Source organism: Leptidea sinapis, chromosome 24, assembly GCF_905404315.1.
Source record: "Leptidea sinapis chromosome 24, ilLepSina1.1, whole genome shotgun sequence".
Taxonomy (NCBI): domain Eukaryota; kingdom Metazoa; phylum Arthropoda; class Insecta; order Lepidoptera; family Pieridae; genus Leptidea; species Leptidea sinapis.
In genome coordinates this window covers 9678816-9694550 of record NC_066288.1, presented here as the reverse complement: position 1 = coordinate 9694550, position 15735 = coordinate 9678816, and the positions used below count along the sequence as shown (strand labels likewise).

General features: G+C 41.9%; 1 protein-coding gene across 1 annotated transcript in view; it reads right to left on the bottom strand.

Annotated features, from left to right (window-relative positions):
* LOC126971763 (potassium voltage-gated channel protein eag) overlaps nucleotides 1–1708 on the bottom strand; it is a 29371-nt gene extending 27663 nt beyond the window's left edge. Inside the window, exons 1-2 of the mRNA XM_050818158.1 lie at nucleotides 1674–1708; nucleotides 853–994 (exon numbers count right to left, since the gene is read on the bottom strand). Coding sequence (XP_050674115.1) covers nucleotides 853–931 — 79 coding nt within the window. The 5' untranslated portion in view covers nucleotides 932–994; nucleotides 1674–1708. The remainder of the gene's footprint in view (nucleotides 1–852; nucleotides 995–1673) is intronic.
* Between the last annotated feature and the right edge of the window lie 14027 nt (nucleotides 1709–15735).

Genomic DNA, 15735 nt, shown 5'->3' with positions numbered 1-15735 from the left:
GCATTGCATAACCCTCAACTTTTTAAATTAAGTAAAGTGACTTAATTGGCATGAATTTGAGCCGAAAAATAGTGTTCACGTACCATTATCATTTATATTACTTCTATTAGTGAAAACTTGTAATTGGCTGAATTTTACTATTTAAGTAACTATAGAAATTGTAGTAGCTGTTGGTTTCTTTAGATAAATAAAATAAATAAATAATTTAACATTAGCTTTAATGTTTAGAGAAAATATATTTCAAGTGAGTTATATCGTACACGGCGACTCTATTGAAATACAGCCGGTACAAATAATGCCGGCACCTTTGCGAATGTTTTACGTTTTTAAATGAAAATAATTTAGTTATTCAGAAACCAAACTAATGGAACAAATTGAGCATGTCCATAGTAATATACATATATTATTATCGTGATCTTTAACATATATTTGAGGTTTATTATTATCAAGGTGGTCATCTTCACCTTCGGCCTACATAAACTGATTTCGGGCGCGTCATTCTGGGAAGTGAAGTGTGAGATGATGCAATCCGAGGGATACTAACGCTGAGATAAAGATGTAGACATGTTGCGATTCAGAGCGTGTTAGGCTCAAGAAATATTCCTGTATTTGACAAAGGGTAAGCGTGAATCCAATAGCTGGTCTCATGCGTACCCATGGCCAAAAACCAAGCACGCGCTAAATCTGTACTACAGCTCAAAATATTGTCACAAGTCAATTTGCAGTTTATGTCGTCCCAATTCCTCTGTAAATTTGGAGAAACTGGAAAATTTTGACCTGGGCATGCAATTACGAAAGCGTTTCTAGCTAGAAACAAGTGTGTGAGATGACTTCAATCCGAGGGATACTAACGCTGAGAAGATGATCTCCTGATGATGCTCTCGAGGAATGTGTTCTGCGGGGCCACCAGCCCCCGGCGGCCGCCTGGCATGGCGGCGCCGCGTCCCCCGGGGCCGCTACTAAGCGCCCAACGGAGGGGCCTTCACGAGCACGCCTGTCGACAACACGCCTGCCTTACGGTGTGTACTTCATACTCCTGACATTACACCGAGTGTACAACAAGTGAATGGCTGTGATGAGTGGTTTGAGATATACCGCCGTGCACGTCCATCTCCGAGCGATGTTCTGGGAGAGCTCCCGAGTTCCAAGACCTCGCGGGACGGTGGAGTTATAGTGATCATCTACCATCCACGTACCCGTTCATGTATACCAAAGTCATTATAATTAATTCATAGTAAAATCATTGTTTATAATGTTAGCGAGTTTGTAGTGCTCACGAGCAGTCCCGCGCCAGGGATTACTGGTTACTCGGCATAACCTCGCGAGTTACGACAACAAACGACGTTCGTGTCGAGCGACGCGACATACCCACTAGCGGGGACACAATCCTGAATGGATTACTGTTGGTTGCATAATATTACAAAGATTGTGAGCAATGTAAAAATTTTACAATTTATACTGTAATATATTACATTATAATTGAACATAAGTAAAAAGCGAGTTGGTTGTGGCTGCCTGATGTTAAATTTGTAACAGCCTATTGTTAAAGTCGGAAGGGTGAAGGGTCGAGCACACAAATTGCGTCAATAGCTATTAGCCACCCTCTACTGCGGTGGACACGTGTCGCGGCGTGTTGCCAGTTTAACATACCGCACAATAATTGACATACTTACTTGAACGACTCATATTTTCAGGTCATAAATAATTCTTAATTAGATATAAACACAAAGTCGCGCGCTGTCCACATCAATAACAATTACGTAAGTTAGTGTTTCTGTACGATCACATCGTTTGAATGTTGTCGGATATTGTTATATAACCGGCGGCTGGCTGTATGGCACGTCAGGTGTCGCCTTGCCCAACGGCCACAGGAGCAACACTAGATGGGATTGGAGATGGCTCCCCGCCGCACCACCAAGCTGCCTATTGTGTTCTATGTTTTGATTACGATATTTTCGAGGAGAGTGTTTGGTGACCCCTAGAGCTGTCGTTGAAGGGCTCTGCTGTGTTACATAACAGTCGTGGTCGGAGGTCAGCAGGATGGTGGCAGGGGACCCGCGAGGGACGCGCGGGTGGGACGGCTGACGACGCGAGAGGTCGCGCGGGGGCGGGGCGGGTGCATGTTGCCGCCGCTCTGTGGCGCGTGGCACGGTCTGGCGGCAGACGACGCTCGCGGACTCCGCGTCAGAACTGCTGCGCAGAGCTGCCCCCGCCGCCTCCGTCACGCCGCGCACGCGCCCTATCGCCCCCGAAACAGAGCTTCACTCGTCCGTCACGGAGTTAGCAGAACGCGTGGTTAATGGCCCGAGCTTGTCACTTCTCACACACACTCGGTAGTGCAGCATTAAACGTCCTACAACTAAAAAAGTATGGACATATAGAAAAAAAGTTGTAGCGAATAAACTGATCTATTAAAATAGACATTTTTAAACAATTTTTTATGTTTTTAAAGTGATATTATAACCGTCACTTCTGGGATTAACTGATTTCTGAGCCAACAACATGAAGCCATAACCTGAGAGTTGAACAAAGCATACAAGATTTTACAAACGATTTGTCACTCAAACGGTTGGCTCTGTTGGACTGAATAATTGTGTAATAATTCATCGCAGAAGTGATTATCACATTAAAAACATAACAAATTAGTTAGATTTGCAAGAGCGACATCTCAAGTCAATTTCTTAATGTGCAAATATTGGGGTTGCGCAGATTATCAACTGTAAAGTAGATCCTGTATATGAAGGTTGACTACTGTCGACGTTGTCACAACCTGAGGGTTGAATAAAGCATACAGGATTTTATAAACAATACGTCACTGGAACGGTTGGCTCATTTGGAAAGAACGCTCGCACGGAACGCGAGAGGTCATCGTCCATAAATTAATTTTGATTTCAGTTTTATTCGTGTAATAGACATTTTTTCTATTAATCCAATATTTTAAGAGGTATCATATATATATTTTAAGGGCCATAAATCGTAAACAGTAAGTTTAAAAAAAAGTTTACAGGAAATAAAAGATGCGAAATTTTATTTTCTTCAATAATTGTTCCTATAATTTTTGTCCTAAAGTGCATAGCTATAACTATATATGATAACTCGGCAACTGTCGAGATATCGACCAAAAAGTTTTTTCAAGAGCTCCACCTGGAGCATTTTGTGATTTTATGCTCAGTTATTTACAAGAGTTACAAAAAAAAAATTATCGAAAATTTAGTGCGAGGTTAAATTCTATTTTTACCAATCTACGTGATTTATACCTTTTGTTGAGTTTTTCTTGCTGACCGTACTTTAGAACTGTCGTCATTCAAGCCAGGTCCCGAGTTAAGTTGACGGACTTATACACTTGTAAACTTTTGAGACAAACTGTGCTTCGAGAAGGGTTTTAGCGAAGTTTTGAGATAGTTGATAAAGATCTAGAATGGCTACATTTTTTAAATATAACTAGTCCGGCCATAATTTTTAGAATTAAAATTTGTGTATATGTGTGTATGTTTATTGTTATGTGAGAATTTTAGATATTTTCCCACCATATCTCAAATTTTTTTTCAAAGTTAATATTATTAAATTACAAGAATGGAATTTTCAGTAAAAGAAAAGGGAACTGTAGTGACTGTGTTTCACAAAGTGAGCATGAAGCCGTTGTTCACTTCAGACGTATATCTCTCGAGAGATGTAACAGCACGTCTTCTGTCGACCTCTATATATATATATAAGTCTATGTATAACTAAAAGTACTCTGTGTTCCTGATGTCTGGTAGATTACATTACAGTGACAGCGACCACGGTTGTTAAATAAATTTTCTGCAAATTACCCAAATTAAAGTTTCTGTTCCCATTTTATTTCCAAAAAGATATGTTTTGCAGCTATTTTCCCTATCTTTTTCAAACAGAGACTATTATATTTTATATCTACCCCTTCATAAAAAGCATAACCGAAAGGCGAAATGTTCATGATATAAAGTGAGTCCATTGAGCGCCTTGTCGTGGAGGGCACCAGAGGGCTAGGAAGGTCGCCCATTAGATGGAACGACCAAATTAAGTCTGCTGTGGGCGGAATTAGTGAATTATTCAATTATTAATTGAACGAGTTTACTAGACTGGCGGCAGGGAAAAGTGGCGAATGCTCGTGGGGTGAATCACATCTGCCCCAAAATATGTCACTTCGTGATAACCACGACGGCTCTTCCAAGAGTGTAACGAAGAAGAAAAGGAATTAGAAACGAATAATATACATAATAGGGAGCGGAGGGCGTTGGCGGTTAGAGGGAATATGTTAGCCGGCAGATTTGCACAATGCGCAAAAGATGTAAAGATCACGCTCATCATTTAAGTCATTCAGAGCTTTTACAAGTGCAGTCTGTGGGTTGACTATACCCAAAAAACTGTTAATGCTCTCCGAGACCAATATAATAACATCTTCAGAATAATGTTGGGCCTGCCTTGGTACTGAAGCACGTTCGGTATGTTTGTATCCATAAACAGAACGGTTCTCCAACCGTGTTGATGGTTTGTCCGCAATCATACGGAAAAGAATCGCCTCAGTCAAAAATAGGTTGGAGAGGAGTCCCAATATTATTTGGAAGGTGATAGCCGTCAGACAGGACAGCGGATTCAAAGCGCACTGGATATCTGCTTTGGTTTGTAAGTTTAATAATTATATCAACTAATATAGAATAAGTTGTTTAATACTATCTTCGCGCCTCAATAAGGCTACTGGAAACCCAAGCGCTGGCAGCTCGGTCAACGGATCAGCCTAGCTATCCAACGCGGAAATGCTGCTAGTATTCTAGGTACGCTTCCACGTAATGATAGTTTTAATTTTATGTAGTCATAGTATTGTAAATATAGTTATAAGATTTGTAATGTTTGAATAAATATTAGTTGTTTACTAACATAGGTTAAGACTGTTTCACTAACATTTATGTATTATGGACCTATTGTTGTCTAAAATAAATAAATAACAAAATAACAAACAAAAAAGACTATAGCGAGAAAGTAACTTCAAATTTCCTATACTTAAGTTTCTTTCCCCGAAATTCTACCCAAGAATTTCATTTCCACAAAATTTTCCCAAGAAAGATTTAGATTGTTTTTTCCCCAGAGTTTCGAAAAAAACCCCCAAACTACCAACCTTGACAGCGACTCATGCTTTCTGTAACACCAGATGAATTAAAAGAAGGAAGATTACGCGCTTTCTAACGGACTTGAAAAAGTAATTTGGTTTTCATTTCTGTGTATTTTTATGTGCAGTAGTACTTTTTAGTTTGAATCTTGATATAACTTGAATCTGCGCATTAGATAGATTAAGATGGGACGTTATCACGAATTCACTACTCAAGGACTATATTTTTTTTTATGGAATAGGAGGACAAACGAGCGTACGGGTCACCTGTTGTTAAGTGATCACCGCCGCCCACAATCTCTTGCAACACCAGAGGAATCACAGGACCGTTGCCGGCGTTTAAGGAAGGTGTACGCGCTTTTTTTGAAGGTACGCATGTCGTATGGTCCCTGAAACACCGCACAAGGAAGCTCATTCCACAGCTTTGTAGTACGTGGAAGAAAGCTCCTTGAAAACCGCACTGTGGAGGACCGCCACACATCCAGATGGTGAGGATGATATCCTAACTTGTGGCGTGTCGTGCGTAGGTTCGGCGGCAGGAATCAGGTTAAACAGCTCTTCGGAACACTCCCCGTGATAAATGCGGTAGAAGACACACAATGAAGCGACGTCTCTACGCAACACCAAGTGATCCAGCCGTTCACAGAGCACTGGGTCCCCGACAATTCGAGCTGCTCTGCGTTGCACGCGGTCAAATGGATCGAGCTGATACTGGGGTGCGCCAGACCAGAGATGACAGCAATACTCCATGTGTGGCCGGACCTGCGCTTTGTAGAGCGCTAGTATGTGGGCCGGCTTGAAGTATTGCCGTGCTCTATTAATGACGCCCAGTTTCTTTGAAACCAATTTGGCTTTGCCTTCCAGATGACCACGAAATTGGCAATCGCACGAGATTTTGAGACCCAGTATTCCGATACTAGGCGAGGCTTTGAGGGAAGTGTTGTCGAAGAGCGGTGTTACGACAAATGGGGTTTTTTTTGTGGTAAACGCGCAAACTTGAGTCTTCTGGGGGTTAAATTGGACAAGGTTAAATTTTCCCCATTCCGCGACCTTCTCAAGAGAGGACTCGATAGAAGACACAAGTTTCTCCCGGCACTGGTCGACGATTTCCCGAGAGAGACCTGCATGGCCCGTGTATATGGCATCACCAGTGCTGTCGTCTGCATAGCAATGAATGTTGGAGGTGTCCAACATATCATTGATACGCAGAAGAAACAGCGTGGGAGACAGCACACAGCCTTGGGGCACTCCAGAATTCACGGGCTTCGGGTTCGAGCAATATCCGTCGACAACGACCTGTATGCTACGCCCAGTGAGGAAGCTGGAGGTCCACTTGCACAAGCTCTCGGGAAGCCCAAATGATGGAAGTTTGGAGAGGAGCGCCTTGTGCCCCCTTGCTTTCAATAGCCGCAGCCCATCTATGTGTCAGGTATACCAGAAGATCACCTGCCGACCGACCATGGCGAAACCCGTATTGTCGGTCGTTGATCAACTGGTGATACCAAGAGCTGACGGCTAATTATGCTCTCCATGATTTTGGAGAGCAGGGAGGTAATAGCAATAGGCCTGTAGTTTGCCGGATCCGAACTGTCTCCTTTTTTTGGATCGGATGGACAAGGGCTGACTTCCATGAGTCAGGGACTACGCCTTTGGAATAAGAGTGCCGGAATAAACGCGTTAGCACCGGCGTCAACTCAGGGGCACACGTTCTAAGCACGATTGGAGAAATGCCATCCGGCCCGCTCGACTTCCTGACGTCCAACGAAAACAGAGCTCGCCTAACAGTTTTCTGTCTGAACTGTACTTCAGGCATAGAGCTCTGACACCGCGGGATGGTCGGCGATGTATATCCGTTGTCGTCGAGTTGGAGGCGAAATGAGCGCACAGGAGCTCGGCTTTCTCTTTTGGCGTATGGGCCAGGGTGTCATTCCTCATGTGCACCGGCGGCATGGACCGCTGGTTGAAGTTACCAGGAGCAGCTTTCGACAACGACCAGAACTTGCGTGTTCCGGTCGGGTAACTGGAAAGCTGCTCGCCGATTTTGACGACGTGCATAGACTTCGCACGGGCGATTTGTAGCTTAAAAAAAAGCGCCGATTTGTGCTTTCTGGAGGCACGGTTATATTTCCTCTTAAGAACTTTGCAGTTCGGATCCTTTGTGCCCAGCGCCGCAACCCAAGTTCGATACGCCTGGTTTTGATTATGTATAGTCCAAATTCATGAATAATAATAATAATAATATCTTTTATTTGACACACACATGAAACATTACATTGCTACAAAAATAAGAATAAGAAAAAACAAATTTTATAACTAAAACTAACCTAGAACATATTTTACAAAGAATAAATAAATAGCTTTACCAAGATATTATAATATAGCAGCTGTGTGGCAGTGTGTATCAAAAGGGATGCTACTCAGGTTACCTGTGACAATTGGTCATAGCACTGATTTTCAGTAGCTCCCGTTTGACGCTTCACGTCGCGGTGCTGAGTAATAAATTATAAATATTTATCACAACATAATATTATATAATAAAAAAACAAAGAAAAGTCCAACCTAGTACTGTTAATGCCTATTATTTTTGAGCAACCAGAGCTGAATCAATCTGACTCGCCATTACGTATTTCTTCATTGTTACTCGAAAGTTTGAAATTGTAGTGAGGTCACGCAATAGTGGAGGCAGGTTGTTCCAGCATTTGGTCGCGCTATAACGAAAGCTACCTCTGAAGGCAGCTGTATGATGTTTAGGCACGTCTAGCATCCAGTGTGATGCTCTGGTACTATAGGCCCTGTTTTTATCTCCTAGCCATGACAGTTTTTTATATAGGTAAGGAGGCATATGATATTTTACAACTCCAAAGAGTAAAACTGCAAAATGCGTGCGCCTACGACTTTCCATATTGGGAACTTTGGCATCGTTTAGATATGGTGTGATGTGGGATCGAGGTGGAATATCCCAGCAATAGCGAGCACACGCGTTTTGAATGCGCTGAATAGAATTTTGTGTACGAACAAGTATGCGATCGCCATAAACCGTATCACCGTAGGTTAATTTAGAAAGCACCAGTGCATCACATAGCTTCTGCCGGAGTTTAGGAGTGATCTGATTTTTAATACGGTAGAGTAATTTTAGGCGATAAAAGCAATTGCATATTACTTGGTCGATATGTTTGTCAAACCTTAAGCTTTCATCGAACACAATGCCAAGATTCCGAGATTCATTCACGCGTCCCAGCGATATTCCCTTAATATGTATCAATGGATTAGCTTGTTCAAAGTTTTTTATAAGAGAAGGTGTACCAAGAATCATATATTTAGTCTTATCTGTATTCAAGGCTAAAGCGCTTCGTTCCGACCACTCAGCAATACGTTGTAGATCAGCGTTCAACTGATTTATGGCTACTTGAATCTGATCTGTAGGAAACGAAATGTAAAGCTGTATATCATCCGCGTATATGTGATACTTGCAGTGCTCTATATTATTTATGATATCAGCAGTGTAAAGGTTATAAAGTAAAGGGCCAAGAATAGATCCTTGCGGTACACCTCTTGATATCGACTTATATCGGGAATAACGTGTGTTTCCACTATCGTCTGTAACAGCAACGCTCTGGTACCTATTTCCAAAATAACTTTTGAACCACAATACAGTCTGATAACTGAATCCATAATAGACAAGCTTAGAAAGCAGCAATTCCATATTGATAGTGTCGAAAGCACGGGAATAATCTAATAAGACTAACACAGTGCACTCACCCTTGTCTTGTGATAGCAAAATATTATCCACAACGTCTATCAATGCGGTGGTGGTACTCCTTCCCCTTCTGAACCCAGATTGCAGGCTTGGAAGTATGCCATTAGTTTCCAAGTACGTCATAATTTGGCCATGTACAACTTTTTCTAATACCTTAGACATACATGGGAGAATACTTATTGGTCGAATGTCTCTGAAGTCTAATGGATTTGCAATCTTGTTTAGTGGACGAACGATAGCTTTTTTCCATTGATCCGGATACGTGCTTGTGGTCATAGAATTATTGACTATCTGTGTCAGGACTGGCAAAAGGTCAGCTTGAATGAGGCGTAGCATTTCGAGAGAAATACCGTCACTACCAATGGCTTGAGATTTCAGTGTTCTTAGAATTTTCAAAATTGTAGACTCATATACAGGTTCAAAACAAAAAACGGTGTTACTGTATGAGTTATTCATAAAAAAATTGATATCAGCAGTAGAAATTTGGTTAACTGCTGCTACAATTAGAAAATGAGCATTAATAGTATCCGGATCATTAAGGTGTGACGGTAGAGCGATTTCTTTTTGCGGCTTGATGCGTACTTGGTTTTTTATGTGCTTCCAAAGAGTCTTAGGTTTATCTAAATTCGAATTAATGTATTTATTAAAATATGCAGCCTTTTCCCTCTCTATTGCCATTTTAGTAAATTGAAAATGATATAGATACAGCTTTAAAATCTGGAGGCACGGCAGTGACCCCGTGAAGTCTAGCAAAAACAAGCGGCACCGCCGTACCATCATTTTATCGAAGTACAGGCCATTTTCGACCCCCTATAACTTCGTTGTGGATAAAACTGGAGGTCTTTCCAGTAAGGAGCAACCGACGGTTCGGTTTCCGTTTTGCCCAAAAAATCTAGTTTTGACCACTGTTTCGGTTTTGGCCAATAATTGGCCGAACCTTCGGCCCCGCCAAAACTGGGTGCTTGTGACTCGTCGGGTATCATTTGGCTAACTTCGAGTGATTGAACGTGAACGCCAGTTGAATTCGCTAGCTGGCGCGATCGTGATGATTGGAGGTTATGTGGTTTTTCTCGTGCAAAAATTAATTGGTATTTGTTTTTACTTATGATGATGTATTTTTATGGCATTCATTAGAGTCTTGTCCTACAGTGGACAATAAATAGGTTGTAAGTTGTAATAGAAAAGAGTACATTAGATATTTTACTTGGATCTGTAATATGAATATATAATAATAATGACACACTTTTTACACAAATTATCTTGCCCCAAGTTAAGCATATATATATATATAGCCTGTGTTATGGGTTACAAGACAATGATATATTTGTACAAATTAATGTAACACTTAAAAGATATATGAAGATACCTGTGATGTTTGATTCATATATTTGTTTATAATTGTTGTTGGATTCAATTTTATACCCGTATTTGAGTCGGTGTGTCACTCTGGTTCAAGACATCGAAGTAAGGTTGAACAGCACATACTTGATGTTGCAAAGGCTTTTAGAAGAAAGGAATGCAGTCAACTTATTCAGTGTTGAATATGGCCAATGATATTCATTTTTCAATCATATTACATCAATTAATGGAACATTATAAAGAATCTCACAGCTGTTTTGAATTTTTTATGGGGCCACACTTGATTTATCATTTCTGATTTCGTGATGCAAAAATGGTGGTGAACCGCAAATTGGAAGTTCGATATGAAAACAAAGATTAGATGATGACAAATAAGAAAAACTTACGTTATGAATCTTTGAACATCAAGTTCTCTTTTTTAAAAAGACAGCATTCATGGATGGCTGCGCCTACACTGGACCCAAGATTTAAATCAAAGTATCGCAATTCTGATGAATTAGATGTTGCAATTACAGAAATAATTTCTTATTCGACGGGTTGTTACAACCCAATACTATTGTCAAGCGGCGGAGAGAATGTTCTCTCAGTTTCTACAGAACCGATCTTGCTTAGACTCCAACATGCATCAAGAAAAGGAGAATCTGTGGGATACTAACGATAATACTCCTAATGAATTAAAAGAGATAACTGGATCTGCTGAAGATCAAAAAATTTTATCGAAAGAACGAATACCTACTGTCTTATTTGTAGGAGCCTTGAAACAGCAACCCGTATCCAATTCTGAGAAAAGCTTTCAGAAAGTATTTTTCCGTTCCACCTACCAGTGTTCCAAGCGAACTGCTGTTTAGTGCCGCTGGACAAATATACGCAGATCGTCGTAGTAACCCTTGGTGGAAATGTCAAAAAACTACTTTTCTTAGCTGACAATATAAAACTTTTAAATTACGATTACTAAAAGATCTTAAGGCTCTTTAATAACGAATAGTAACTGTAACTCTTCTTTTTTAATTATACTTAACGCTAAAATAATATAAGTGTAATATGTGTAATATTTTGTACGACAATCAAGTACTTTTTTTTATGACAATAAGGGACGAGACGAGCGTGTACTGCTGTCGGCGAGTCTATATAAGCCCGTGCGCGCTTCACTTGAGATGAAAGGCCCACCGGTTAACTTTCCGTTATCCTTATCCGTCGGTCGAGAATAGGCGCCACCTCCGCTACCTACAGCGGGTGGTACGGGAACGTATCGCAGAACTCCGCGGCGAACGTTGGGACCGCTTGCTCGGCAACCTTAAGCCATCACATGTGGCTTTCTGGAAGCTGCCTCGCGCGTTCAAACAGGAGCCGCCCACTGTCATGCCTCCTTTGGACAGACCGGGACTGCAGCCGGCGCTCGATGACGATGAGAAGGCTGAATGCCTCGCCGATAGTCTCGAGAGTCAGTGCTCTCCAAATGCAGCAGCCAACCCGACACACGTTGACGAAGTTGATCGTGAAGTTGAACGTCGCTCCGCTCTGAGCCCTTCAGGCGACGTAATAAAACCTACCTCTTACGAAGAGGTGAAACTAATCATTAAGGAGCTTCACTCCAAGAAGGCCCCGGGGCCCGACACTATAAACAATAGGGTTCTTAAAATCCTACCCTCGACTCTTATTACTTTATTGGTTACCATTTTTAATATTCTATTGTCTAATAGCGCGTTCCCCGAACAATGGAAGGATTCCATTGTTATCGGTATCCCAAAACCCAATAAACCTAAAGCTAATCCGAGTAGCTATAGGCCTATTAGTTTAATTAACTCGATCGGGAAACTTTACGAAAGATTAATTCTCGCGCGTCTTAATCATTACATCGCGGAGCTTAACCTGATACCCGACATACAGTTCGGATTCAGAACCGCTCACTCGTGTCCCCAGCAGGCTCACCGACTCACCGAGTACATTCTCATACGGCGTCAATTTCACGCTACCACGGCAGCCGTGTTTTTCGATGTCGCGAAGGCCTTCGACAAGGTATGGCACAACGGCTTAGTATTCAAGCTGTATCAACTGGGAGTGCCAGACAGGCTCGTGCGCATCATTCGAGCCTACCTTACCGATCGCTCCTTCCGATATCGAGTAGAGGGCACCCTATCCTCACCCAGACCCATCAGGTCTGGCGTGCCACAGGGTTCGGTCCTCTCTCCCACTCTTTTCTCGCTCTTCACGAGCGACATTCCCAAGTTTCCGAGTGTCCAGCTCGCTCAGTACGCTGACGACACGGCACTCTACTTCGGCTCCAACCGCTCAACCTTGAGCAAGAACATTAAAGTGCTTCAAGCCGCCGTCGATGAACTAGGCAACTGGTTCAGAAAATGGCGGTTTGAAGTGAACCCCACCAAGAGTGCAGCGGTACTCTTCGGTAACGCGAATAGCATCCGCGCTAAAAAACAACCGACCGACGTTATTAAACTGTATGAAACACCCATACCGTAGGTGAAGGATTACAAATACTTAGGAGTCACGTTCAACAGCAATATGAACTTCAAGAAACATATTGATACGGTATGCAATAGAGCCCGATTTGTCCTCAGTCGCCTTTATCCACTTGTGTGTGGGCGAAGCAAACTTCCGCTCAAACACAAAGTGACGCTGTACAAAACCATCTTACGGCCCATACTGTCATACGCAAGCGTCGTTTTCGCGCACACCCGACCGAGCTACTTACGTCGTTTGCAAGTAGTTCAAAATAAATTCACGCGCATGGCAACCGGAGCCCCGTGGTTCATCCGAAACGTTGACCTTCACCGCGACCTAGAGCTTCCGACAATAGCTCAACACTTTAAAGAGATCTCGCGACGCTTCTTTGACAAGGCGCCTAACCATCCCAACATCTTGGTTAGGAAGGCATGCGGGTACACCCCCCTTCGCCATAGTCTCAACCCAATAAGACGTCCCAGACACGTAACGGTAGACCCGGATGACGACATCACCATCGCGAACGCGACACCCACACAAACACCGACACAGACACGCACACACCGCCTTCGCAGGCGTAGGCGCGGTCAACCACCGCAAACCACTGGCACTCGTCACTCTGACGATGGCCAGCTGCCCGCACCCTAGATACACCACACATGATTTGATACCCGACGAGACGTTAGTCCTCGTCCTGTAATCGCTTCACTACACTCACTCACACACGGACTGACTGACGGACTGACATACACCACTTACACAATCACAAACACACTCCACAAATAGACACAAACACAAACATACATGCACACAAACATTTACACTACGTACATACATACAAACACACATACATGCAATCATAAACACATACATACACACTTACATACATTACACAAAACATCACCACACTCGCCGGCGAGTGTGTTCTTATCATCTTTCATCTTCATTTCATCTTCATTTTCATTCTCTCTCCTTCCCACAAGCACACAGCCGGTCTGAGGTTCGAGTCTCCTTAGGAGACGCCCCGCGCCTGTTGTTGCGTAGTCTTTGCGGCCTCCACGGCCCACGTCCTACTTCGCTGTGAAAGCCAGGGCTGCTAACAGCACAGAGGAGGTTTTAGTCGGTATGGGGTGTCCGCTTACGCGGACACTCGAGTCCGACATATTACGCCCCGTTCCGGGGCGTAAATACGTAACAGTATTTCCTCCTCTCAAAAAAAAAAAAAAACTTGAGATGAATACTGTGTACGGTTAACTAGTATATGGGAACCCCTGTCCGTTTGGAAAATCAACATATTATTTTAATCATACATATGTAAGTAATACCGACTGATTGATTGACTGATATCGCGTGAGAGGTTATGAAACATACCCACAGAAAATTTTTAAAGTATCAATTTCCTTTATTATTCTACACGGTGAAACTTTATGGCTATACTATACTTTGAACCAGACATTCTTTCTTATGATCACGTGAAGTCATAAATGAATTGGAAATAATATTTTAATACAAATTTTGAGGTGCTAAGTTTTCGCAAAAACTATGCGTTTAGAGATTATTAGATCATAGTAAAATGCCTACTATTCGTTGCAGATGTCAGGCAAATTATACTCTCATTTCAAATCAAAATCACTTTATTCATGTAGGTCACGGAAATGATTTTGTTTAACTGAAATCGAAATCATTCCAAATTTGTATTTAATTTAGTAACGTTTTACCCAATAAAGATAAGTAATTCTTATCTAAATATGAAACTGTGTTATGTTAAAAAAAAAGAGGTTAATAAAAATCGACAGATCCTGACAATCTACCTCCATATATATTAAAGGATTGCCGACTGGTGTTAGCGGTGTCACTGCTCCTTATTTATAACTTGTCTTTAAAAGCAACTACATATCCCGAGTGCTGGAAGATTAGTCGTGTAGTTTCGGTACCTAAAAGTGGGGTTAGAATGTAGAGCGGACGAGTAGACCTGTGGCGATCTTGCCAGCACCAGCAAAGGTTTTTGGGTGAGCAATTCAAAAGTGCATCTTAGCACAGGTACAACCTTTGCTCAACATGGGCTTAGACCGCAATGAAACACCACAAGTAATATATAACCACATGATAGATATTATTCCAGCAGGTGATGGTAGCGGACAGGTCGATGCGGCCTACTTTCATTTAAAAAAAGCGTTTGATCTATCGTCCACAACGATACGATGGGTTGCCAAAACTTCAGCGAGACGAGAAGAGATGTATAGGTAACTGTGAGTCAAGTGATGTATACAATAATCCGATATAAATGTTGCAGTTCCCCGGAATTTTGAGATTAAGCTGGTATAGTTACCCACAAGGATTCGACGCCGGGACAGTTCAGTAGCTTCTTAGACGTACATAGTAGGATTCCCCCATCCATTTTTTTAGTAGACGTTCCCTGGTTTCGGTCACAACGTAAAATGTCATATCTATTGTCACAGATCTCACTATCATACATACGGTAGTGAGCCATGGAATAAGCAATTACAAAATTATGTCATAATCGTGGTTTAAGTATGTTTTGCCTAATTTCATTTGTTTTGGTGCAAAAACCATGCACATATTGGCATCGTATTTCTATTGTATTAGCGCCCTTGAATGTGTAATAAGTACCAAATTATAGAAAAGTAATAGCTCTTCCAATCAGCCAACAAAACTGTTTACAGCCGACAAATTGTTTAGAATTGAACGAGCGACATCTGACATAAATTTCCTAATATGCAATTATTGAGGTTGAGCAGGTAAAACTGTAAAGTAGATCCTGTTAATGTAGCCACAACCTGAGAGTGGAACAAAACATACCAAGATTTATGAACCATACGTCACTCGAACGGTTGGCTCAGAGGAAGAGAGCTCGGAACGGACGGAACCCGAGAAGTCGCGGATGCAAGACCCGCATCGTTCATAAATTTTGTTTACACATTTAACAGGCCAAATTGTACGTATACTTTAGGTTTGCTTGATGATCGAAATGGAAAAAAAATGATGTTTATTTTAAAAGTAGAGTAGGTGTGGTAAC